This window comes from Balaenoptera acutorostrata, chromosome 9, assembly GCF_949987535.1.
Source record: "Balaenoptera acutorostrata chromosome 9, mBalAcu1.1, whole genome shotgun sequence".
NCBI lineage: Eukaryota > Metazoa > Chordata > Mammalia > Artiodactyla > Balaenopteridae > Balaenoptera > Balaenoptera acutorostrata.
The window spans coordinates 56,845,295-56,873,106 of NC_080072.1; the positions used below are offsets into that span (position 1 = coordinate 56,845,295).

Below are 27,812 nucleotides of genomic sequence, written 5' to 3' on the forward strand. Positions count from 1 at the left end.
ATGTGAATAAAGTCAATAAAACAATGTATGAGCAAAATGGAAATATTTAATAGAGACTTTTGAAACCCTAAAAGGAAACCAAAAGGAAATTCTGGGGCTAAAACGTACAATAACTGAAATGAAAAACTGACTACAGGGATTCAAAGGCAGATTTAAACAGGCAGAAGAAAGAATCAGTGAACTGAAAGATAGGACAGTACAACTTATTGAGTCTGAGAATTAAAAAAGATTGTAGAAAAGTTAACAAACTAAGGGATACCCCAACACCAAAGCCAGACAAACACACTACAAGAAAAGAAAATTATAGACCAATATCCCTTATGAACATTGATGCAAAAAATCCTCAACAAAATACTAGCAAACAGAATTCAGGAGTGTATTAAAAGGATCATACACAATGACCAAGTGGGATTTTTTCCCAAAATGCAAGAATGTTTCAACATAATGAAATCCATCAATGTAATACATCACATTAAGAGAATGAAAGAGAAAAATAAAAACGTGATCATTTCAATTGATGCAGAAAAGGTATTTGACAATTCAACACCTTTTAATGATAAAAATTCTCATCAAACTAGAAATAGAAGCAAACCACCCCAAAATAATAAAAGACAAATATGAAAAACCCACAGTAAACACCATATTCAATGGTGAAAGACTAAAAGCTTTTCCTCTAAAATTAGGAACAAGGCAAGGATGTCTGCTTTTGGCACTTCTATTCACAGTGACACTAACAGTTCTAGCCAGAGCAATTAAGCAACATGGAGAAATAAAATGCATCCAAATTGGAATGGAGGAAAATAAAATTACTTCCGTTTTCAAGTGGTATAATCCTATGTGTAGAAAAGCCTAAAGTTTCCACAACACCAACAACAAACAGAATAAATGAATTCCACAAAACAGCAGAATACAAAGGAACATCCAAAAATCAGTTGCATTTCTATACACTAACAATGAAGAATCTGTGTACAGGTTCATGAAGTAACTTGCAAGGCATCTGGTAAGACTCGGGGTGGCAGAAAAAGATCCTATACTCCAAATGTAGGAAATATATATAGGAACTAATATATAGTTAACTATCTTTATCATGTTGCACATTACATCCCTAGTATTTATTTGTCTTATAACTGGAAGATTGTATCTTTGACTACCTTCGTCTGATTCCACCTCTCTCACCCACACCTGTTCTCTGTTAGTCACAAATCTGACCTTCTTCTATGAGTCTGTTTGTTTGCCTGCTTGCTTTTCAAGTATAATTGACCTACAACTATGTTAATTCTTGGTACACAACACAGTGATTCAATATTTCTATACATTTAATAATAATCACCATTAACTCTAGTTGTCATCTGTCACCATACAAAGATATTACATAATTATTGACTATATCCCACACTGTACATTTCATATCTGTGATTCATTTTTGTAACTGGAAGTTTGTACCTCTTAAACTCCCTCACCTATTTCTCTTCTTCCCTCCAACCCTCTCCCCTTCTGGCAACCACCTGTTTGTTCTCTGTCTCTATAACTCTGCTGGTTTGGTTATGTTTGTTCACTTGTTTTGTTTTTTAGATTTCACATATAAATGAAATGATACAGTATTTGTCATTCTGTCTGACTTATTTCACTTGGCATAATATCTCTAGGTACATACGTGTTGTCACAAATGGCAAGATTTCATTCTTTTTATGGCTAATACTCCATGGTGTGTGTGTGTGTACACATACATACATACCATTTCTTCTTTCCCCATTCATATATTGATGGGCACGTAGGTTGTTTCCATATCTTGACTGTTGTATATAATGCTGCAGTGAACATAAGGGGGCAAATATCTTTTCTTTTTTTTTTTTTAATTTTTTTTTTTTTAGATTTATTGATTGATTGCTATGTTGGGTCTTCGTTTCCATGTGAGGGCTTTCTCTAGTTGCGGCAAGCGGGGGCCACTCTTCATTGCGGTGCGTGGGCCTCTCACTCTCGTGGCCTCTCTTGTTGCGGAGCACGGGCTCCAGACGCGCAGGCTCAGTAGTTGTGGCTCACGGGCCTAGTTGCTCTGCAGCATGTGGGATCTTCCCAGACCAGGGCTCGAACCCATGTCCCCTGCATTAGCAGGCAGATTCTCAACTACTGCACCACCAGGGAAGCCCACATATAGCTTTTCAAATGGGTGTTTTCATTTTCTTCAGATATACACCCAGAAGTGGAATTGATAGATCATATAGTACTGGTTTTTTAAATTTTTTGAGGAACCTCCATACTGTTTTCCATAGTGCCTGCACCAATTTACATTCCCACCAACAGTGTACCAGGGTTCCTTTTTCTCCACATCCTTGCCAACATCTATAATTTGTTGTCTTTTGGTTAACAGCCATTCTGACAATGTGTGAGGGAGTATCTCATTGTGGTTTTGATTTGTATTTCCCTGGTGATTAGTGATATAGAGCATCTGTTCACATGTCTGTTGGCCATCTAAATGTCTTCTTTAAAAAATGTCTATTCAGTTCCTCTGCCCATTTTTTAATTGGGTTGTTGTTTCTTTGATGTTGATTTGAATGAGTTCTCTACATACTTTAGATATTAACCTCTTGTCAGATGTATCATTTGCAAATATCTTCTCCCATTCCATACACAGCCTCTTCAATTTGTTGACAGTTTCCTTCACTGTGCAAAAGCTTTTTGCTTTGATGTAGTCTTTTATTTATTTTTGCTTTTGTTTCCCTTGCCTAAGACCCCGTAAAATATTGGTAAAACTTATGTCAAAGAGCATACTTTCTATGTTTTCTTCTAGAAGCTTTATGTTTTAAGAACTTACACTTAAGTCTTTAATCCATTTTGAGTTTATTTTCGTATACAGTATGAGAAAGTAGTACAGTTTTCCCAACACCATTTTTTGAAGAGGCTGTCCTTTCCCCATCATATATTTTTGCCTCCTTGATCATAGATTAACTGGCCATATAACTATGGGCTCATTTCTTGGCTCTCTTTTCTGTTTCACTGATCCATGTGTCTGTTTTTGTGCCTGCACCATCCTGTTTTGATTACTGTAGCTTTGTAATATAGTTTGAAATCAGAGCATGTGATGCCTACTGTTTCATTCTTCTATCTTAAGACTGTTTGGGGTACTTAGGGGTCTTCTTTGTTCCCATACAAATTTTAGAATTATTTGTTCTAGTTCTGTGAAAAATGCCATTGGTATTTTGACAGGGATTGCACTGAATCTGTGGATTGCATTGGGTTGGTATGGTCATTTTAACAATATTAATTCTTCCAATCCATGAGCATGGTATATCTTTCCATATTTCTGTGTCATCTTCAGTTTCCCTTATTATGTCTTACAGTTTTCCAAGTATAGGTCTTTTTGCTCCTTAGATTTATTCCCATGTATTCTATTTTTTTGATATGATTGTAAATGGGATTTTTTTCTTAATTTCTCTGATAGTTCTTTTAGTGTACAGAAATGCAACATACTTCTGTATATTAATTTCATATCCTGTGACTTTACCAAATTCATTGATGAGTCATTGACAGGTTTTTGGTGGTTTCCTTAGGATTTTCTATGTATAGTATCTTGTCACCTGCAAATAGTGACAGTTTTACTTCTTCCTTTCCAGTTTGTATTTCTTTTACTTCTTTTCTTGTCTGATTGCCATGGCTAGGACTTCCAATATTATGTTGAATAAAGGTGGTGAGAGAGGGCACCCTTGTCTTGTTGCTGGTCTTAGGAAAATGCTTTCAGCTTTTCACCATTGAGTATGAAGTTAATTCTGGGCTTGGCATATGTGGCCTTTTTTATGTTGAGTTATGTTCCCTCTATACCCACATTTTCAAGAGGTCTTATCATAAAACTATGTTCAATTTTTTCAAAAACTTTTTCTGCATCTACTGAGATGATCAGGATTTTTATTCTTCAGCTGTTAAAGTGGTGTATCACACTGAATAATTTGTGGATACTGAATCATCTTTGCATCCCTGGAATAAATCCCACTTGATCGTGGTGTATGATCCTTTTCATGTATTGTTGAATTCAGTTTGCTAATATTTTGTTGAGGATTTTTGCATCTATGTTCATTAGTGATATTGGCCTATAGTTTTCTATTTGTGTATGACATCTTTGTCTGATTTTGGTATCAGGGTGACACTGGCCAGAACTGTTCTGAGTCAGAATTTTTCCTTCCTCAGCAATTTTTGGAATAGTTTTAAAAGGACAGGTGTTAACTCTTCTCTAAATGTTTGGTTGAATTAACCTGTGAAGCCATCTGGTCCTGAGCTTTTGTTGGTTGGGAGTTTTTCAATTAATGATTCAATTTCAGTAGTGGTAATTGGTCTGTTCCTATTTTCTATTTCTTTCTGGTTCAGTCTTGGGAGCTTGTATATTTCTAGGAAATGTATCTATTTCTTCTAGGTTGTTCATTATATTAGTGTGTAATTGTCCATAGTAATCTCTTATGATCCTTCATGTTTCTGTGCTATTTGTTGTAACTTCTCCTTATTCATTTCTGACTGTATTTATTTGGGCTTTTTTTTTTTTTTGGAAGAGTTTGGCTAAAGACTTATCAATTTTGTTTCTCTTTTCAAAGAAGCAGGTCATAATTTCACTGATCTTTTCTGTTGTTTTTTAGTCTCTATTTTATTTATTTCTGCTCTCATCTTTATGATTTCTTTCCTTCTACTAACTTTGGGTTTTGTTTGATCTTCTTTTTCTAATTCTTTTAGGTGTAAGGTTATGTTGTTTACTTTTTTCTTGTTTCCTGAGCTTGGCTTGTATTGCTATAAACTTCCATCTTAAAATTGCTTTTGCTGCATCCCATAGTTTTTGGATCATTGTGTTTTCATTTTGCCTCCAAGTATTTTTTTTATTTCCTCTTTGATTTCTTCAGTGGCCCATTGGTTGTTTAGTAGCATATTCTTTAGCCTCCACATGTTTGTTTTTTCCAGTTTTTTTTTCTTCTAATTGATTTCTAGTCTTATAGCATTGTGATGCTTAATATGATTCAGTCTTCTCAAATTTACTGAGACTTGTTTTGTGGCCTAGCATGTGATCTGTCCTGCAGAATGTTCCATGTGCACTTGAAAAGAATGTGTATGCTGCTGCTTTTTGATGGAATGTGATGCTGCTGCATATATGTATATATACACACTCTAGAAATAGTTAAAGCACGAGACCACTGTGATCTTAGAATATCAAGACAAATGCTGCCATTATTGTTAGTATTTGGATAATAAATTCTTGTTGTAAATCCAATCTTAGGTGGTTTGAAAGGGTAGTTTGTAGGAAAATGAATTGTACACCACCTTGATATGAGCTGTCATTAGGTCCCATAATTGTGGTTCGCCAGTGAAACATATCATCCTCAACTGGACCTGCAAAACACTGTGCTGGAGGGTCATGGGCCAAGTCACTAAGTTCCTTATTAATCTGTTTCAGCACCAGTCTGTGCTTTTCATCTGGCTCCCCACTATCTTCGTATGTGCTCAAAGGTCTGGCAAAACTCTTGGTTATCCCAGTGGCTGGGAAGGACTGTCTCTTCATCTCACACTGGCTCTGCCAGACACAGGTAGAGAGGAGCTAGGGCCTCCCCCAAGCTGCAGCCTTGGCCTCCTCTCCATGCAGCAACTGGTGCCTCCCCAGCCCTATGGGGCTCACATGCATGACACAGCCACAAGATGCCTGCTCTTAATATATTTTACATCTTTTTGTTTTGTGTATCCCTTAACTAGTTATAGTGGATATAGATGATTTTATTACTTTTGCCTTGTAACCTTCCTACTAGCTTTATAAGTGAATATCTTCTATCTTTACTGTATATTTGCCTTTACCAATGAGGTTTTTCCTTTCAAAATTTTCATATTTCTAGTTGTGGCTTTTTCCACTTAGAGAAGTCCCTTTAACATTTCTTGTAAAGCTGGTTTCACGGTGCTGAATTCTTTTACCTTTGTTTGTCTGTAAAACTTTTGATCTCTCCTTCAAATCTGAATGGAAGCCTTGCTAGGTAGAGTATTCCTGGTTATAGATTTTTCTCATTCATCATTTTAAATATATTGTACCACTCCCTAATGGCCTGCATAGTTTCTGCTGAAAACTCAGCTCAGAGTCTTACAGAAATTCCTTTGTACATAACTTGTTGCTTTTCCCTTGCTGCTTTTAAGGTTCCTCTTTAATTTTTGCCATTTCAATTACAATTTGTCTTAGTGTGAACATCTGTGGGTTTATCTGTTTGGTACTCTGTCCTTCTTGGACTTGGATGTCTGTTTCCTTTCCAAGATTAGGGAAGTTTTCAGCTATTATGTCTTCAAATATGTTCTCTGCCCCCCTTTTTCTCTCTCTGGGACCCCTAAATGTGAACATTAGCATGCCTGATGTTGTCTCAGAGTTGTCTCTTAAACTGTCCTCATTTTTTTGGTTCAGCTTCAGTAATTTCCACTACTCTGTCTTCCAGTTAGCTGACCTGTTCCTCTGTATTGTCTAGTCTACTGTTAACTCCTTCTCTTTTATTTTTTGTATCAGCTATTGTATTCTTCAGCTCTGTTTGCTTCTTCTTTATATTTTCTAACTCTTTGTTAAAAACTCCTAATGTCTCCCTTTGTTCACCCCTTCTCCTCCTGAATTCTTCGAGCATCTTATTGGTCATCACTTTAAACTCTTATCAGGTAGATTACTTACCTCCACTTCATTTAGTTCTTCTAGGGTTTTATCTTATTCCTTCATCTGGAACTTATTTCTCTATTGCCTCATTTTGCCTATTTCACTGTTTTTATTTCTATGAATTTCATAAGGTGGTACATTTCCGATTTTGTATAAGTGGGCTTATGTAGGAAATGTCCTATAGGGCCCAGCAGCACATTCTAGTCTGGTCACCATAGCTATGTGCTTTAACAGTGCCCTCTGTATGGGCTGTGTGCATCCTTCTGTTGTGGTGGGCTGACTACTGTGGGCACACTGGTAGGCATGGCTGGCCTCCAGTCTGCTTAGGTGCCAGGCCTTGCCTTGTGCAGACTGCTGGCCACTGGTGGGTGGGATCATGCCATGGCCAAAACTGCCTGCTTAGCTAAGGGAGGCCCAGCCCTGGTGCTGGCCCACAGGTGGGTGGGGCCCAGTCACAAGACAACTAGCTAAATACCCCATTTAGCTCTGGCCCACTATTGGCCGGGTCCTGGAGTGGCTGGTTGTAGGGCCAGGGCTCCCAGAACTAATGTCACCCTGCTGATGGATGAGGTTGTGGCCTGGGGGTGTCCCAGGGCTGGTGTCAGCCTGCTGGGGAGGCAGGGCCAATTTTTGACATGGCTAGCTGTAGGGTCTGTGGCAATCTGGAGCTGATGATGGCCCACTGGCAGGTGATACTGAATCCTGATACAGGAGGTTGAGGCATCCAAGGTGTGCCATAGCTGGTACTGTCCTGCTGTTGGGTGGGGCCAGGACCCAGGTCAACCCAGGAGTGGTTCTGTTCTGCTAGTGAGTGGGTCTTGTCTTGACAGAGCGGATGAAATGCTGGTGTTGGCCCACTGGTGGGAAGGGCCAGGACCCAAGGTGACTGGGGCCTCAGGATGCCCTATGGCACCTGGCCTACTGGTGGGTGGGGCTGTGTCCCCAACCAGCTAGCTTCCTGGTCTGGGGAATCCCAGAATTGATGTTAACCAACTGGTGGGCATGGCCAGGTCCCAGAATTAATAAGCTAGAAGGAGGATTTCAAAATGGTGCTTACCAGGACCAATGTCCTTATCCTTTAGGGGTTGGGCTCCCCAAAATGCCTGCTGCCAGTGTCTATGTCTCCATAATGAGTTTCAAGTGTCTCCTGCCTCTCCAGAAGGTTCTCCAAGTCATCAAGTGGGTCTGACCCAGGCTCCTTTCAAATTACTGCTTTTGCCCTGAGTCTCAAGAGTGTGTGAGATTTTGTGTTTGCCTTTTAAGTGTGGAGTCTCTATTCCCCACAGCTCTGCAGCTCTCCCCAGAGTAAGCCCTACTGACTTTCAAAGTAAAATGTTCTGGGGGGCTCATCTCCCCAGTGCAAGACCTCTGAGCTGGGAAGCCCAATGTAGGGTTTGGACTCCTCACTCCTTGGGAAGAACCTCTGCAATAATAATTATCCTCCAGTTTGTGGCTCACCTACCTGGGGGTATGGGTCTTAACTATACCAAATCTTTACCCCTCCTACCTGTCTCATTGTGGTTCCTTTCCTATATCTTTAGTTGTAGATCTTTACTGCTAGTCTTCAGGTAACTCTCAGGATAGTTGCTCTGTAAGTAGTTGCAATTTTGGTGTGCCCATGGGAGGAGATTAGCTCATGGTCATCCTACTCCATTATCTTGGCCTCCAATGACATTTTTTGAAGAAAGAAAAACTCATCCTAAAATTCATATGGAATCACAAGGGATCCCGAATAGCCAAAACAATCCTGAAAAAGTAGAAAAAAACTAGAAGACTAACACTTCCTGATTAAAAGCTTACTACAAAGCTACAGTAATCAAAACACTATGGTACTGGCATAAAGACAGACAAAAAGACCAAGGAATAGAATAGAGAGCCCAGAAATAAACCCTTGTATATATGGTCAAGTGATTTTTGACAAGGGTGGCAAGACCACTCAACAGAGAAAAAACAATCTTTTCAACAAATGGTGCTGGGAACACTGAATATTCACATGTAAAGAATAAAACTGTACCTTTGCCTAACATGATATACAAAAACTCAAAAAGGATCAAAAACCTAAATTTAAAAACTAAAACAATAAATCTCTTAGTAGAAAACATAAGGGAAAATCTTCATGACATTGGATTTGGCAATGATTTCTTGGATATGAAAACAAAGATGCAGGCAACAACAACAAAAATAAATAAATTGGCCTTCATGAATATTTAAAATTTTGTGCATCAAAAGACATGATCAATAGAGTAACAGGCAACCTACAGAATGGGGAAAATATTTGCAAGTTAAATATCTGATAAGGGATTAATATCCAGAATATATAGGGAGCTCCTAAATCTCAACAGAAAAAAACAAACAAAAAAACACCCTGGAAAAGAATCTGAAAAAGGATAGACATATAGATAGATAGATCTGAATCACTTTGCCGTACACCTGAAACTAACACAATATTGTAAATCAACTACACTTCAATTTCTAAAAAATGAAGTTCAGAAAATTAAGAAACAAAAAACAAAAGAAAAAAAATATTTGCCCATCAAAAATGGGCAAACACCTTGAGTAGACATTTCTCCAAAGAAGATTATGAATGGATAGTGAGCACAAAAAAAGATGTTCAACATCACTTATCAATAGGGAAATGCAAATCAAAATTATAATGAGATACCACCTCACAGCCATTAGGATGGCTCCCACCAAAAAAAACAGAAAACAAGTGTTGGCAAATATGTGGAGCAATTAGAACTTTTCTGTACTGTTAGTGGGAACATACGATGGTACAACTACTGTGGAAAACTGTATGACAGTTCCTCAAAAAATTAAAAAGAGAAATATAGTATAACCCAGGAATCCCCCTTCTGGGTATATACCCAAAAGAACTGAAAGCAGGGTCTCAAAGAGATATTTATACACCCATGTCCAGAACAGCATTATTAACTATAGCTAAAATGTAAAAGCAACACAAGTGTCTATTAACTGATGAAAACAAAATGTGGATATATGCATACAGTGGAATATTATTCATCCTTTTCAGGATGGAAATTTTGAAATATGCTGTAAAATGAATGAACCTTGAAGACTATAGGCTAAGTGACATATGCGAGTCACAAAAAAACCCAAATACTCTATGAATCATACACTTATATGAGGTACCTAGAACAGCCAAAATCAAATACACAGAAAAGTAGAATGGCATTTCCAGGGGCTGGTGGGGAGGAGGGAATGGGGAGTCATTGTTTAAGGGGTATAGAGCTTTACTTTTACGAGATGAAAAGAATCACAGATATAGTTGGCTGAAAGTTTCACTACATTAAAACATATATAATACCACTGATCCATACATTTTAAAATGGTAAAGATGGTAAATTTAATGTTTTATATTTTACTACAAAAAAATTTTTAATTGTAAAAAAAAAGGCCACCTCAAAATATTTACTTGGCAAAGCAACCCCAATGACATAATTGTTTTCTTGGTAAATAAGTACATTTCAAAGTAGACAGCCAAAGAATTAAATATATGTATGTTTAGGAGATTGGTTCAAGATGGCAGAGTAGAAGGACGTGCTCTCACTCCCTCTTGTGAGAACACCAGAATCACAACTAACCGCTGAACAATCATCGACAGGAAGACACTGGAACTCACCAAAAAAAGATACCCCACATCCAAAGACAAAGGAGAAGCCACAATGAGATGGTAGGTGCGCAATCACAAGAAAATCAAATGCCATAACTGCTGGGTGGGTGACTCACAAACTGGAGAACACTTATACCACAGAAGTCCACCCACAGGAGTGAAGGTTCTGAGCCCCACGTCAGGCTTCCCAACCTGGGGGTCCGGCAACGGGAGGAGGAATTCCTAGGGAATCAGACTTTGAACGCTAGTGGGATTTGATTGCAGGACTTCGACAGGACTGGGGGAAACAGAGACTCCACTCTAGGAGGGCACACACAAAGTAGTGAGTGCATCGGGACCCAGGGGAAGGAGCAGTGACCCCATAGGAGACTGAACCAGACCTACCTGCTAGTGCTGGAGGATCTCCTGCAGAGGTGGGGGGTGGCTCTGTCTCACCGTGAGGTGAGAATGGCAGCAGAAGTTCTGGGAGGTACTCCTTGGCGTGAGCTGTCCCAGAGTCTGCCATTAGCCCCACAAAAGAGCCCAGGTCGGCTCCAGTGTTGGGTCGCCTCAGGCCAAACAACCAACAGGGAGGGAACCCAGCTCTACCCATCACCAGTCAAGCGTAAAGTTTTACTGAGCTCTGCCCACCAGAGCAACAAACAGCTCTACCCACCACCAGTCCCTCCCATCAGGAAACTTGCACAAGCCTCTTAGATAGCCTTATCCACCAGAGGGCAGACAGCAGAAGCAAGAAGAACTACAATCCTGCAGCCTGTGAAACAAAAAACCACATTCACAGAAAGACAGACAAGATGAAAATGCAGAGGTCTATGTATCAGATGAAAGAACAAGATAAAACCCCAGAAAAACAATTAAATGGAGATAGGCAACCTTCCAGAAAAAGAATTCAGAATAATGACAGTGAAGATGATCCAGGACCTCGGAAAAAGAATGGAGGCAAAGATCGAGAAGATGCAAGAAATGTTTAACAAAGACCTAGAAGAATTAAAGAACAAACAAACAGAGATGAACAATACAATAACTGAAATGAAAAATACACTAGAAGGAATCAATAGCAGAATAACTGAGGCAGAAGAACAGATAAGTGACCTGGAAAACAGAATGGTGGAATTCACTGCTGTGGAACAGAATAAAGAAAAAAGGATGAAAAGAAATGAAGACAGCCTAAGAGACCTCTGGGACAACATTAAACGCAACAACATTCGCATTATAGGGGTCCCAGAAGGAGAAGAGAGAGAGACAGGACCAGAGAAAATATATGAAGAGATTAGAGTCGAAAACTTCCCTAACATGGGAAAGAAATAGCCACCCAAGTCCAGGAAGTGCAGAGAGTCCCATACGGGATAAACCCAAGGAGAAACACGCCGAGACACATAGTAATCAAACTGGCAAAAATTAAAGACAAAGAAAAATTATTGAAAGAAGCAAGGGAAAAACGACAAATAACATACAAGGGAACTCCCATAAGGTTAACAGCTGATTTCTCAGCAGAAACTCTCCAAGCCAGAAGGGAGTGGCATGATATGCTTAAAGTGATGAAAGGGAAGAACCTACAACCAGGATTACTCTACCCGGCAAGGATCTCATTCAGATTCGATGGAGAAATGAAATGGAGAAATGAAAAGCTTTACAGACAAGCAAAAGCTAAGAGAATTCAGCGCCACCAAACCAGCCCTACAACAAATGCTAAACAAACTTCTCTAAGTGGGAAACACAAGAGAAGAAAAGGACCTACAAAAACAAACCCAAAACAATTAAGAAAATGGTTATAGGAACATACATATCAATAATTACCTTACACATAAATGGATTAAATGCTCCAACCAAAAGACACAGGCTTGCTGAATGGATACAAAAACAAGACCCATATATATGCTGTCTACAAGAGACCCACTTCAGACCTAGGGACACATACAGACTGAAAGTGAGGGATGGAAAAAGATATTCCATGCAAATGGAAATCAAAAAAAAGCTGGAGTAGCAATACTCATATCAGATAAAATAGACTTTAACATAAAAATGTTACAAGAGACAAGGAAGGACACTACATAATGATGAAGGGATCAATCCAAGAAGAAGATATAACAATTATAAATATATATGCACCCAACATAGGAGCACCTCTGTACATACGGCAACTGCTAACATCTATAAAAGAGGAAACTGACAGTAACACAGTAATAGTGGGGGACTTTAAAACCTCACTTACACCAATGGACAGATCATCCAAAATAAAAATAAATAAGGAAACAGAAGCTTTAAATGACACAATAGACCAGATAGCTTTAATTGATATTTATAGGACATTCCATCCAAAAACAGCAGATTACACCTTCTTCTCAAGTGCCATGGAACATTCTCCAGGATAGATCACGTCTTGGGTCACAAATCAAGCCTCAGTAAATTTAAGAAAATTGAAATCATATGATGCATCTTTTCTGACCACAACGCTACAAGATTAGAAATGAATTACAGGGGAAAAACCGTAAAAAACACAAACACATGGAGGCTAAACAATATGTTACTAAATAACCAAGAGATCACTGAAGAAATCAAAGAGGAAATCAAAAAACACCTAGAGACAAACGACAATGAAAACACGACGATCCAAAACTTATGGGATGCTACGAAAGCAGTTCTAAGAGAGAAGTTTACGGCTATACAAGCCTACCTCAAGAAACAAGAAAAATCTCAAGTAAACAATCTAACCTTACACCTAAAGGAACTAGAGAAAGAAGAACAAACAAAACCCAAAGTTAGCAGAAGGAAAGAAATCGTAAAGATCAGAGCAGAAATAAATGAAATAGAAACAAAGAAAACAATACCAAAGATCAATAAAACTAAAAGCTGGTTCTTTGAGAAGATAAACTAAATTGATAAGCCATTAGCCAGACTCATCAGGAAAAAGAGGGAGAGGACTCAAATCAATAAAATTAGAAATGAAAAAGGAGAAGTTACAACAGACACCACAGAAATACAAAGCATCCGAAGAGACTGCTACAAGCAACTCTATGCCAATAAAATGGACAACCTGGAAGAAATGGACAAATTCTTAGAAAGGTATAACTTTCCAAGACTGAACCAGGAAGAAATAGAAAATATAAACAGACCAATCACAAGTAATGAAATTGAAACTGTGATTAAAACTCTTCCAACAAACAAAAGCCCAGGACCAGATGGCTTCACAGTTGAATTCTATCAAACATTTAGAGAAGAGCTAACACCCATCCTTCTCAAACTCTTCCAAAAAATTGCAGAGGAAGGAACACTCCCAAACTCATTCTATGAGGCCACCATCACCCTGATACCAAAACCAGACAAAGATACTTCAAAAAAAGAAAATTACAGACCAATATCACTGATGAATATAGATGCAAAAATCCTCAACAAAATACTAGCAAACAGAATCCAACAACACATTACAAGGATCACACACCATGATCAAGTGGGATTTACCCCAGGGATGCAAGGATTCTTCAATATATGCAAATCAAACAATGTGACACACCATATTAACAAATTGAAGAATAAAAACCATATGATCATCTCAATAGATGCAGAAAAGGCTTTTGACAAAATTCAACACCAGTTTACGATAAAAACTCTCCAGAAAGTGGGCACAGAGGGAACCTACCTCAACATAATAAAGGCCATATATGACAAACCCACAGCAAACATCATTCTCAATTGTGAAAAACTGAAAGCATTTCCTCTAAGATCAGGAACAAGACAAGGATGTCCACTCTCACCACTATTATTGAACATCGTTTTGGAAGTCCTAGCCACGGCAATCAGAGAAGAAAAAGATATAAAAGGAATACAAATTGGAAAAGAAGACGTATAACTGTCACTGTTTGCAGATGACATGATACTATACATAGAGAATCCTAAAGATGTCACCAGAAAACTACTAGAGCTAATCAATGAATTTGGTAACGTTGCAGGATACAAAATTAATGCACAGAAATCTCTTGCATTCCTATACACTAATGATGAACAATCTGAACGAGAAATTAAGGAAACACTCCCATTTCCCATTTCAAAAAAAAAGAATAAAATACCTAGGAATAAACCTACCTAGGGGAGACAAAAGACCTGTATGTAGAAAACTATAAGACACTGATGAAAGAAATTAAAGAAATACAAACAGATGGAGAGATATACCATGTTCTTGGATTGGAAGAATCAATATTGTGAAAATGACTATACTACCCAAAGCAATCTACAGATTCAATGTAATCCCTATCAAATTACCAATGGCATTTTTTACGGAACTAGAACAAAAAATCTTAAAATTTGTATGGAGACACAAAAGACCCCGAATAGCCAAAGCAGTCTTGAGGGAAAAAAACGGAGCTGGAGGAATCAAACTCCCTGACTTCAGCCTATACTACAAAGCTACAGTAATCAAGACAATATGGTACTGGCACAAAAACAGAAATACAGATCAATGGAACAAGATAGAAAGCCCAGAGATAAACCGACGCACCTATGGTCAACTAATCTATGACAAAGGAGGCAAGGATATACAGTGGAGAAAAGACAGACTCTTCAATAAGTGGTGCTGGGAAAACTGGACAGCTACATATAGAAGAATGAAATTAGAACACTCCCTAACACCATACACAAAAATAAACTAAAAATGGGTTCGAGACCTAACTGTAACACCGGACACTATAAAACTCTTAGAGGAAAACATAGGAAGAACACTCTTTGACATAAATCACAGCAAGAGCTTTTTTGATCCACCTCCTAGAGTAATGGAAATAAAAACAAAAATAAACAAATGGGACCTAATGAAACTTCAAGGCTGTTGCACAGCAAAGGAAACCATAAACAAGACGAAAAGACAACCCTCAGAATGGGAGAAAATATTTGCAAACGAATCAACGGACAAAGGATTAATCTCCAAAATATATAAACAGCTCATGCAGCTCAATATTAAAAAAACAAACCCAATCCAAAAATGGGCAGAAGACCTAAACAGACATTTCTCCAAAGAAGACATACAGATGGCCAAGAAGCACATGAAAAGATGCTCAGCATCACTAATTATTCGAGAAATGCAAATGAAAACTACAATGAGGTATCACCTCACACCAGTTAGAATGGGCATCATCAGAAATTCTACAAACAACAAATGCTGGAGAGGGTGTGGAGAAAAGGGAACCCTCTTGCACTGTTGGTGGGAATGTAAATTGATACAGCCACTATGGAGAACAATATGGAGGTTCCTTAAAAAACTAAAAATAGAACTACCATATGACCCAGCAATCCCACTACTGGGCATATACCCAGAGAAAACCATAATTCAAAAAGACACATGCACCCCAATGTTCACTGCAGCACTGTTTACAATAGCCAGGTCACGGAAGCAACCTAAATGCCCATCGACAGATGAATGGATAAATAAGTTGTGGTACATATATACAATGGAATATTACTCAGCCATAAAAAGGAACGAAATTGAGTCATTTGTTGAGACGTGGATGGATCTAGAGACTGTCATACAGAGTGAAGTAAGTCAGAAAGAGAAAAACAAATATCGTATATTAACGCATATATGTGGAACCTAGAAAAATGGTACAGATGAAGCGGTTTGCAGGGCAGAAATTGAGACACAGATGTAGAGAACAAACGTATGGACACCAAGGGGGGAAAGTGGCGGGGGGATGGGGTGGTGGTGTGATGAACTGGGCGATTGGGATTGACACGTATACACTGATGTGTATAAAATTGATGACTAATAAGAACCTGCTGTATAAAAAAATAAATTAAATAAAATTCAAAAATTAAAAAAAAAAAAAAGAACCACTGATAGTCTTGGATCCTCATCAAGGTTCACGAGTGAGACTCCTATGTGGTTCCTGCCTCTTGGGCATGAAGCTAAAACAGTGATGTCCCAAAGTAGCTATTCAATGGACGGGGTGTTAACAGCAGCCAGCAGGAGAATTCATGACTCTGGTTTTCCTCCTTTAAAAATGAGGTGATCTGGGACTTCCCTGGTGGCCCAGTGGTGAAGAATTCACCTGCCAATGCAGGGGACACGGGTTCAAGCCCTGGTCCGGGAAGATCCCACATGCCGCGGAGCAACTAAGCCCTTGCGCCACAACTACTGAGCCTGCATGCCACAACTACTGAGTCTACGTGAGTCTGTGTGCCACAACTGCTGAGGCCCGCACTCCTAGAGCCCATGCTCTGCAATGAGAGAAGCCACTTCAATGAGGCCCGTGCACCGCAACGAGGAGTGGCCCCCACTTGTCGCAACTGAAGGAAGCCCTCACGCGGCAACGAAGACCCAACGCAGCCAAAAATAAATGAATAAAAAAAATAAAATTTTCAAAAAGGTTTAAAAAATTTTTTTTTAATTTAAAAAATTTAAAAAAATAAAAATGAGGTGATCTGACATTACCTCTCAAAGTATAGACCAGTCATCCCGGGGAAATTCCTTCCTAATTAAGCATGTTTTGCTCCACAAATTTGCAGGATCTGGTTTCTCTCCGTCACCTTATTATAGATAACTTTTGTTAAATTAATTAGACAAGGAGGCCATTGGACTGCGGCGACTCGAATGCCGGGCAGCCTACGTAAGCAAACCAAAATCTGAGCCTCAAGGTTACAAAAAACCAAAACCTAAGGGCATCCAATCACAGACAGTTACCTAGGGTTTAAGCTACAGTCAATCAAATAATGTCCTTTCTTGGTTTCTGTACCTTCTCTCTGTAAGTCTCTCCCCTGGTTCTTAGCTGAGGAGTGTTCCTAATAACTTCTGATTTGGTTCTGCCTGATTTGAATCAATTTTTGTTCAAATAAACTCTTAAAATTTAAAATAAATAAATAAATAAATAAAATAATAAAGATAATTTGGCAAGGTTACCTTTGTAAATCCAATTTAAAATATGGAATTGAGTAACTGATCTAGATTTGTGATTATAAGTTCAAATCTCATTTATAAAAGGACTTGAAATATATCGAAGCATTTAAGGTTTACACAGTTATACATTTAATGTGTTAGATTCATAAGAATTACCCAAGTGTTCTGAAAAGATTTAAACAACTGCAGTACCTAAAAAAGAAAACACATTAAATGCATAATTTCAGTTTAAAATATCTAAAGTATTTAACTAAATGCATTAAATATTATTCAAGGGCCCTGAAAAATGCTATCTAAAATGTTAAACTCATAAATGGAGTAAGGTTATTTGTAAACATGCCATGCCTCCTTCACTGTCTGGGAACAGCTCTCTTAGGCAGGACTCTGTCTGACCCATCTGCCTCTCCCCAGCACTCAGAAGAAGGATGTAGTAGGAATATAGTAGGTTCCCAGGGAATGTTAGTTAAACAGATTGCTAACGTAGGGCGTGGGGATAAGTCGTATGCATGTTGGCAGGGGGGAGAAATCTGAATTAAGTGTAGAGACTACGTAGCATGTGTATGATTTATGAGCCTGTGATTGAGAATGTAGGGGTGCAAATACACGGCTTGTAAAGGAGAAGTGGTTCGTGTATGCATGTCATGTGCAGATGTGCCATCTGAACACGGGAGAAACTCCCCAGGGCTTGCCCTCTCTCCAACTTGGGCCAGGCTGGAGTCTTCCATGGCATTGGTCTTTTCTCCTCCCACCCTGGCCCCTCCTTTCCTACCTCATTTGTACATCACTTTCCAGCCCAAAGGCCCCATGTTCAACAGCTTTCTCAAAGGCCATCATGGTATTCTCAGGCCCCAGCTGTGGAAGAAAAGGACACCGGGCCCTTAATCTCAGAGTCTTTTCTGCCAACATCCCTTCTAGGGTAGGGAAGGGGCCCAGTAACAAAAGGACTTTAGGAAACAGAGTTTGGCTCCCTTGGCTCTTTTTTCAAAGAAGCTGCCTACATTTTGCTCTACCCAATCTGATGTGGGGACTCTGCTCATCTGACGCAATGTCACTGGGCACAATAAAGAGAAAGGGACTGAGAATTAGGTGACCTGGGTTCGAGCCCAACCTCTACAATTAATTCCTTATTCTTGTCATCTCAAGCCAACCCCTTTACTTCTCCAGGAGTTCCTAGGATCTGATGTGCCCTTGTCTCATCCACAAATCCATGCATACCTGTACTCACCCACATCCATCATGCTCAGACCTACCATGGGTGCACCTCTATGTCCAAAGAAGTTCGGCTTGGGTCCCAATTTATCCTTCTCCTGAATACAGGGAGAATAAATCCCCAATGGAAGCAAATAGAGACACAAGAGGATGAGAAAAAAGGGCACTCCAATAGCCACTTGTAGAGCTGAAAAAGTTGGAGGGAAGGGGAAGTAAGAAAAAAAAAGGCAAACAGGAATGGAGAACCAGCCCAAGCAACTAACTATCCCAAAGCAACAGTCAATAAATACCCAGTCCATGGGTTCACTGACTCTGTGGACTCACTGATTTACTCTATATTTCTGTCACATCCTTATGTTCTCTCAATGATTTGAAAGCAAAAGAGTATCCAAATATAAGCATTATTATTAAGTCAATATTATTACAAATGCAAATTTACAAGGGAATGAATTGTACAAGAAGTGGGAAGCAAAGGAAAGAGAGGAAATGTTAAGGAATACCTTCTCAGAAGGAGTAGTTCAGTTGCCTCTGAGAAAGCCCTGAAGCCCTTTAAAGATCAGCCTAAAATGCTGCTATATTGAAGGCAGTGAGGTATAGCAGAAGGGATACTAGTTGACAGAAATCTGACTTCAAAGCCAGACTCTACCACTTTCTAATTGTATGACTCAGACATGTTGCTTAACTTCTCCATTCTGAAAAATGGAGCTATCCTGCTACTAACATCTATCTCATAGAGTTGATATAATAGTTGACATCACAGGTGCTCAATAAATATTGAGTATTTCTCTCTCTCTCTCTCTCTCTCCCACACACACACACACACACACACACACACACACACACACACACACACACAGCCTGACCACAAAACCTGTTATCACTTGCCATTGCCCAACACTTACTATTTTAGACCTCTAAAGATGTTACCCATTTGTACATTTTAAATTACTACCTATATCACTTTCAAATCTAGATCTCCAGCTCTAACCTCTCAACTTTATGAGCACATTACACCTTTTGTTTCTTTTTCTCTCATAACACGTCATCTGGTATCTTCTGATTCTACCTTAAAATTTAGGAAATGGAAAAGAAAACAGTGCATTATTGTCCGCTTTAAGATCCTGCCCCCAGGAACATTTCCTAAAATTCACCCTCCACCTATACACACACACGTGTACAAACACACAGTGACAATACTGCCAACCAAGTCTTTCTCTTGCCTGCATCCTCGCACAAGTCAGGAAGCAAGCACTCCTTGTTTGACCAGTAGTAAAAAAGAGACATAGAAAAACGTCCTACTGGTTTCTCAATAAGGTGCTGAGAGATAACTCCACTCTCAAAACAGTTTCATGTATAGCTCTGATTCTTGTTTGTTTCCATGATATTAGGGCAAAGAATGAAGAGGAAACGAGTGGCAGAGGTAGACATTTCTGCTGCTGGTGGAAGTACCCCGGCGTGACAGGGACTAACCAGGGCCTGCTTTGAAGTACTAAGATGTATCCAGGGATATCTGCACCTGGTTCTTGAGTTTAAAATAGTAATATTTGAATACAAACTAAAAGAACTGTGACTTGTACCATTACTGGTCAAATAAAATTAAAATTGCCTCTACCCTCCCACCAGTTACTCCAATCCATTCCCAGACAGTCAATGTGTAACAACAGAGAGAAAATTCTTATTTTTCTAGAAGGAGAATCCCTCTTTAGAAGAAGGACTATGTGGCCAGGGAAATGCTATGACAGGCCATGTAGGGTTGTGAGTTTGACCACAAGGATCTTGCTTGAGTAATGAGCTAAATGAATTTCAAAGAGGTATAGTGCTGGCTATCTACCAAGCTTGTTTTACTGAGTAGAGTGTGGAAGTTAAAGCCAAAGTTGAAACAATCAGGCAAGGTTTCACCCACAGGACATACCTTCTCCTTCCAAATAGATCAAGTAGAAGGCCACAGGCCAGGAAAGCATAACCATCACAGATATGCTGCTCAGGTGTATGTAGGGAGCAAAGACCTGGGGGAAAGCCAAAAGTCAAGCTGAACACATCTGAATAGACAGGGCTACAGCTAAGGATGGACGGTGCTTACCTGCAGTGACAGCCCAACGGTGAGCCACCTGTCTTTCCAATAAGTGAATAAAATCCAGAAAAAGAATGAGCATGTCAGAATCACCAGCAGAATCAGGATCTGGGGAAACAAAAAGAATCTCCTAACTTCCAAGCACTAATCTTGGATGAGAACCGTCCTTAGGAAATGTGTGTGTCCCTATAGTGTCAGGGTCCTTGTTTCCTCATCCTTTTAATTTAACCATCCTGCAAATGCCCAATATTAGATGGATCCAATAACTTACCCTCTTTGTTCCCAAGTCTTTGCTGTGTATCATGGCTGGAAAAAAATTACACAGCTGTGTGGTCTGATGGCTTTACTAATTTATCATCTCCACCTCAGCTGGGCCCTCAATATTGCTTGGCATGTCTTACTCAGTTTCAACAATGGCCTTTATAAATATTCACTACTTTTTTTATATGACTCAATACAGTCAGAAGTAAATAATATTTTGTAATTACCCTTCCAGTGCATGTTTTCCCCAACAGACTGTAAGCTTCATGAGGTCAAGGACAATATTTGTTTATAATTATATCTTCACTGCCTTGCAGAATATGTCTGATACATAGTAAACATCCAATAAATATTTGTTGAACAGATGAAAAAAATCTGCTAGCCAGAACACTATTTACTTTATAGAGAAAGAACATTGAGACCAAGAAGACACAACTTTCACTTCTTCCCCTTCAAGTGTAGATTTTCTACATTTGTTGCCCTCTAGAGAGTTCTTGGTTCCCACCCTTTCATAATCTCTGTATCTATGAAAGCAATTGAATCCATAATTAAACCTTCTCACGAAATAATTCCAGGCCTTACTGCCTTCAATAGTTAATCTTCCAAATATTTAAGGAAGTAATATTTCCACTTTAACAAACTCTTCTAGAGAATAAAAAAGAGGGAATGCTCTCTAACTTGTCTTATGAAGCCAACAAAACATTGATACCCAAACTCAACAAGTACATTACAAGAAAGCAAAAGTATAGGCCAATTTCTCTTATACATAGATTTTATATAGATGCAAAAATCTTAAATAACCTATTAGCAAACCAAATGCATTACAACACAAGAGTTTAATTGTCAAATTAGATTCACATGAATCTTATGTGATTCTGGGATCTTACCCAACACCAAACTTCACTAACGATTTAAAGGATATAGTCAATTATGAAGTACAAATAAAATATTATTCTCATGGATAAATCTGATTCTGTCAAATGCAGCTACTCATAAAAAGGTCTTTCCTCTCCTGTATTAGGATACATGCTGACCTTGGACTTAAAATGTGAGGTGTGTTTTTTGCAGCAATTTTTTGGATCTGTCTCCTCGAGTAATGGAAATAAAAGCAAAAATAAACAAACAGGACCTAACTGAACTTGAAAACTGTTGCACAACAAAGGAAACTATAAACAAAATGAAAAGACAACCTACAGGAGGGGACAAAATATGTGCCAATGAAGTTACAGACAGGGCTTAATTTCCAAAATATACAAACAGCTCATACAGCTCAAAATCATAAAAACAAACAACACAATCAAGAATGGGCAGAAGACCTAAATAGACCTTTCTCCAAAGAAGACATACAGATGGCCAACAGGTACATGAAAAGATGCTCAACATCACCAATTATTAAAGAAATGTAAATCAAAACTACAATGAGGTATCACCTCACACCAGTTAGAATGGCCATCATCAAAAAGTCTACAAATAATAAATGCTGGAGAGGTATGGAGAAAGGGGAACCCTTCTACACTGTTGGTGGGAATGTAAATTGGTGCAGCCACTGTGGATGAAGGTTCCTTAAAAAACTAAAAAATAGAGCTACCATATCATCCAGCAATCCCACTCCTGGGCATATACCTGGAGAAAACCATAATTCGAAAAGATACATGTACCACAATGTTCACTGCAGCACTATTTACAACAGCCAGGACAAGGAAGCAACCTAAATGTCCATTGACAGATGAATGGATAAAGAAGATATGGTACATATATACAACAGAATATTACTCAGCCATAAAAAAGAATGAAACAATGCCATTTGCAACAACATGGATGGACCTAGAGATTGTCATACTATGTAAAGTAAGTCAGAGAAAAATATCATATGATATCACTTATATGTGGAATCTTTAAAAAATGGCATGAATGAACTCATTTACAAAACAGAAATAGACTCACAGACATAGAAAACAAGATTATAGTTACCAAAGGGGAAAGGGGGATGGGGAGGGATAAATTAGGAGGCTGGGATTAACAGATACACACTACTATATATAAAATAAACAACAAGCATCTACTATATAGCACAGGGAACTATACTTAATATCTTATAATAACCTATAACGGTAAAGAATCTGAAAAATAAAATATATATATATTCAGTTTTATATATATATATATATATATATATATATATATATATATATATATATATATGTGAATCACTTTGCTGTACCCCTGAAACTGACACAACATTGTAAATCAACTATACTTCAATTAAAAAACTTTCTTTAATGTGAGGTGTGTTTTGAGCAAAGTGTGTAGAAACTTTGTTTCACAGAAGGAGCCTTTTGGGTTATGGAGCATCCTTATCTTATATCCCATTAATTATACAACTCGAGCCAGCCATGTCTCCCACCCTACAAATCTATAAATTCCAAGCTTACTTACAATAAGCAACCCAGATATACCAGGTTATATCCTGCTAGAAATTTTCATAAATAAGGATTCTCCATTGTCGTTTGCCTAATAAATACCTTTAGTATGTTTATAAAGAGTTTTGATTGAGGTCATTCATTCCTCTCTGAATATCCTTAAGTAGAAGGAAAATAGGTTATAGGCCAGGTGCTAACCCTTTCCTTCTGGGTTTATTCTTTGTACACTAAAACTGAAACTCGAAGCCCTACAGAATCTCTGTTGTCAACTGAAGCAGTCTCTCCTCCCAAGTCCGATAAGCCTAATCCTTCATGGTTTGAAGCCCCAACTAAGGTGGTCACCTTCCAAGGGGATGCCCACTCTTCTCATACCTCATCTGCATTACTTCCCCTTGCCCACAGACTCATAACCAGAATCAGATCCCAGAATGCCTCTAGAGATGGTTTTGTTAAATTTACTTACCAAACTCTGTAGAATATATGTGTGGGAATGAATCCTAAGGGTGTTCGACAAGGAGAAAAGAATTTTGGATTGGGCTACATTTAATGATATGTGTGCACTTATCAGAGATTATGAATTCAATATACCAGAATCCAGGTATTATACGTCTTAGAGTGATTCTAATTGCTTGTTTCATTTTCTGAAACTGTGGCTCAATAGTGGCCTATGCTTGCAAAAATATACACTGGGGAAAAGACAGTCTCTTCAATAAGTAGTGCTAGGCACTATATACAATAGCCAGGACATGGAAGCAACCTAAGTGTCCATCGACAGATGAATGGATAAAGAAGATGTGGCACATATATACAATGGAATATTACTCGACCATAAAAGGAAACAAAATTGAGTTATTTGCAGTGAGGCGGATGGACCCAGAGTCTGTCATACAGAGTGAAGTAAGTCAGAAAGAGAAAAACAAATACTGTATGCTAACACAAATATATGGAATCTAAAAAAAAGTGGTTCTGAAGAACCTAGGGGCAGGGCAGGAATAAAGACACAGATGTAGAGAATGGACTTAAGGACACGGGAGCGGGAAGGGTAAGATGGGACGAAGTGAGAGAGTGGCATGGACATATATACACTACCAAATGTAACATATATCGCTAGTGGGAAGCAGCCACATAGCACAGGGAGATCAGCTCAGTGCTTTGTGACCACCTAGAGGGGTGGGGTAGGGAGGGTGGGAGGGAGACGCAAGAGGGAGGGGATATGGGGATATAAGTATACGTATAGCTGATTCACTTTGTTATACAGTGGAAACTAACACAACAATGTAAAGCAATTATACTCCAATAAAGATATTAAAAAAAATTAAGATACCTTGAAAATGTTCTTTACTTAAGTGTCTGAGAATATTGCTAAATAAAATACCATCTTGCCTTTTGTCAATTAAAAAAAAAATAAGTGGTGCTGGGAAAACTGGAGAGGTACATGTAAAAGAATGAAATTAGAACATTTTCTCACACCATATATAAAAAAAAACTCAAAATGGATTAAAGACCTAAATGTAAGACCAGAAATCATAAAACTCCTAGAAGAAAACGTAGGCAATAACATTCTTTGACATGTCTTAGCAGTAGTTTTTTGGATATGTCTCCTCAGGCAAGGAAAACAAAAGCAAAACTAAATGAGACCTAATCAAACTTAAAAGCTTGTGTCCAGCAAAGGAAGCCATCAACAAAATGAAAAGACAACCTGTTGAATAAGAGAAGATATTTCGAATCATATGCCTGATAAGCGGTTAATATCCAAAATATATAAAGAGTTCATACAATGCAACCCAATTTAAAAATGGGCAGAAGACCTGAATAGACATTTTTCCAAAGAAGATATACAGATGGCCAACAGGCACATGTAAAGATGCTCAACATCACTAATCATCAGAAAAATACAAATCAAAACCACAATGAGATATCACCTCACAGCTGTCAGAATGGCTATTGTCAAAAACACAACAAATAATAAATGTTAGCAAGGATGTGGAGAAAAGGGAACCCTAGAACACGTTGGTGGGAATGTAAATTAGTACAACCACTATGGAAAACAGTATAGAGGTTCCTCAAAAAATTAAAAATAGAACTACCACATGATCCAGCAATTCCATTCCTGGGGATATGCTGAAGAAAATAAAAACATTAATTCAAAAAGATATATGCACCCCAATGTTCATAGCAGCTTTATTTACAATAGCCAAGATATGGAAACAACCTAAGTGTTCATCAACAGGTGAATTGATAAGAAGATGTGGGGCTTGTGTGTGTGTATGTACATACACACAATGGAATATTAGTTAGCCATAAAAAAGAATGAAACTTTGCCATTTGCAACAACATGGAGGACCTGGAAGATACTATGCTTAGTAAAGTTAGTCAGACTGAGAATGACAAATACCGTATGTTTTCACTTATGTGTAGAATCTAAAAAATAAAACAAATGAATGAATATAACAGAACAGAAACAGACTCACAGACACAGAAAACAAACTAGTGGTTACCAACAGCAAAAGGAGTAGGGGAGGGACTAGGTAGTGAAAGGGGACTAGGCACTAACTACTAGGTATAAAATAAATAAGACACAAGGATGGAATGTATAGCACACAGAATACAGCCAATATTTTATAATAACTTTAAATGAAATATAATCTATAAACATATTGAATCACTATGTCATATACCTAAAACTAATATAATACTGTAAACCAACTATACTTCAATATGAAAAAATAGTGGCCTATGCTTTATAAAATTTGGATGCCAGCAATTTCTTGGTGTAATATGAAAGAAAGAATCCAATGATTTACTGAGAAAGGTTGCTGGAATGCTATCACCTATAATGAGCTAACCCACTCCAGATCACGTTCTATGGGAGGAATCAGAGGACACTGAAAAATACGTTGCTGAGGGAAGTGTCAGCATCCTTGAAAAGCACTTTAGTGGCTATCCTTTACACCTGGATAAAGGTGAGAGGTGCTGCCACTGAAACTGGCTTCCTGATTTCAAAGACAATGATGAGATTCTGCTGTGGCAGAGGCCAAGTAGCAGCACTCACTGCCAGAGGCAAGGTAAGCATGGTTTCTATAAAAGGCACAAGCCTGAAATGATAATAAGAATGGTATAACCCATAGAGTTATAACTTGGTAGTAACTAACTGATCATGGTGTCCCAGTTCCAAAACAGAGGGTGATCTCAATAAGGCCTGTTTGTTCACTTCTCAATCTACATTCTTTCTCTATAAGATCTTACAACTTCAATTTCCATCTATTCTAACTTTTAAATTTAGATTTTCAGTTCATACTTCCCTTTTGAGTAAGAGGAAATTTAAGGGGACCACTCAGAGAGTTTGACATGTTCCTGTATTTGAGGAAATACAAGGAATAGTAACAAAACCATGCGTGCTATAAATAGCAAGAGGCTATGGCTGGAGATGCTCAAGCCCATGGCAGAACAAAACAAGGAAGGCTATCTTGGAAATGAGCTGTATGTCTTCAGATGCTGGGTCAGTGATGCCTGCTTCCTTGGACCAGATACGGATCCTTTGTAATTGCCAGTATAACTTTAAAGGGCTCCCAACTAAGGGAAAGTCAAAAGGACCTCAACATAGAAATTTCATGGGGTATATAGGAAGACAGGCAATGACACCAAGAGAACTGCAGTCAAGGTTCTCAGCAGAAAGGTCTCTGAAAATACGCATTGAAAAACCTGTGCGGTAAAGAGCCAACAATTGTGCATTTACCTGGTCTTGATGGGCCCTCTTGCCCCTCCTTGGGGGACTTTGTTCTTTTATCCTATCTCCCCATCTCCTGGGCCCTACTCTGGTGGAAGAAAGGTGGACAATCATGCTCTCTCCACCACTGCATGTTTGCAGGCCTGGGTCATGTGAAAACAGGGGAAGGGAAAAGTCTCATAAAGTTGGAGTTTGGTTTATTACAATGAACTGAAATTTTTAATGATTGAATGAGAATGTCCTTTTGACTATAAAGGACTGGGCAAATAAGGGAGCCCACCTAAGGTTTTATGGGGATGGGAAGAACAGAGTCACAGAGTGAGTTTAACAAGGAGTAGTGAGAAAAAATAAAGTTTGGATTCAGCTCCTTCAGTAAATCAAATTTACAAATTACAAATTTACAAATCAAATTTACAAATTTACAAATCAAATTTACAAATTAAATTTGTAAATTACTGTTACAAATTTAATGACTTCAGTTAAAACAGTGTAAGCAGATCTTTTTCACAAGGGGAACAATGAAAGAAAGGGCAACTCTGTATTCAACACAATGCTAAAGAGGCACATTCAGTCCTGGTATAAGGTCTCCTATGAAGGAAGATTCAGATGTCCTACCTTATGACACCAGTGCAGGTACAATTCTATCCCCTCCCAAAGCAACAACGATCCAAGTACCTGAAAAAAACAAAGAAGAAAAATGAGATTATTTTGAAATCACCAAGATGCTACCCAAAACACTGTTCTGAACTCAAAATTCCTTTCACAGTCTGGCGTTACATTCATTTCTTGCTACACCTGCAGTTTTCATACTCTGGGAATTTGCCATTCTGTTCCTCTGCCTAAAAAGCTCTCCCTCCCCATGCCACTGACCCTTCAAGGACAGTTCAAATGTCACCTACTTGTACCTTTCACCAGCAACCCCAGGAAGAATTTATTATTATCTTCTCTGGGATTTTGCAACAGTCAATACACTGAT

General features: G+C 38.5%; 1 protein-coding gene across 1 annotated transcript in view; it reads right to left on the minus strand.

Annotated features, from left to right (window-relative positions):
* The window catches only part of GDPD4 (glycerophosphodiester phosphodiesterase domain containing 4), a 120,008-nt gene that overhangs the window by 79,437 nt on the left and 12,759 nt on the right, over window positions 1-27,812 (minus strand). The window contains exons 3-8 of the mRNA XM_007187635.2: window positions 27,452-27,511; window positions 20,438-20,536; window positions 20,270-20,363; window positions 19,346-19,423; window positions 18,399-18,544; window positions 17,918-18,000 (exon numbers count right to left, since the gene is read on the minus strand). Of these exons, the coding sequence (XP_007187697.2) occupies window positions 17,918-18,000; window positions 18,399-18,544; window positions 19,346-19,423; window positions 20,270-20,363; window positions 20,438-20,536; window positions 27,452-27,511 (560 nt within the window). The remainder of the gene's footprint in view (window positions 1-17,917; window positions 18,001-18,398; window positions 18,545-19,345; window positions 19,424-20,269; window positions 20,364-20,437; window positions 20,537-27,451; window positions 27,512-27,812) is intronic.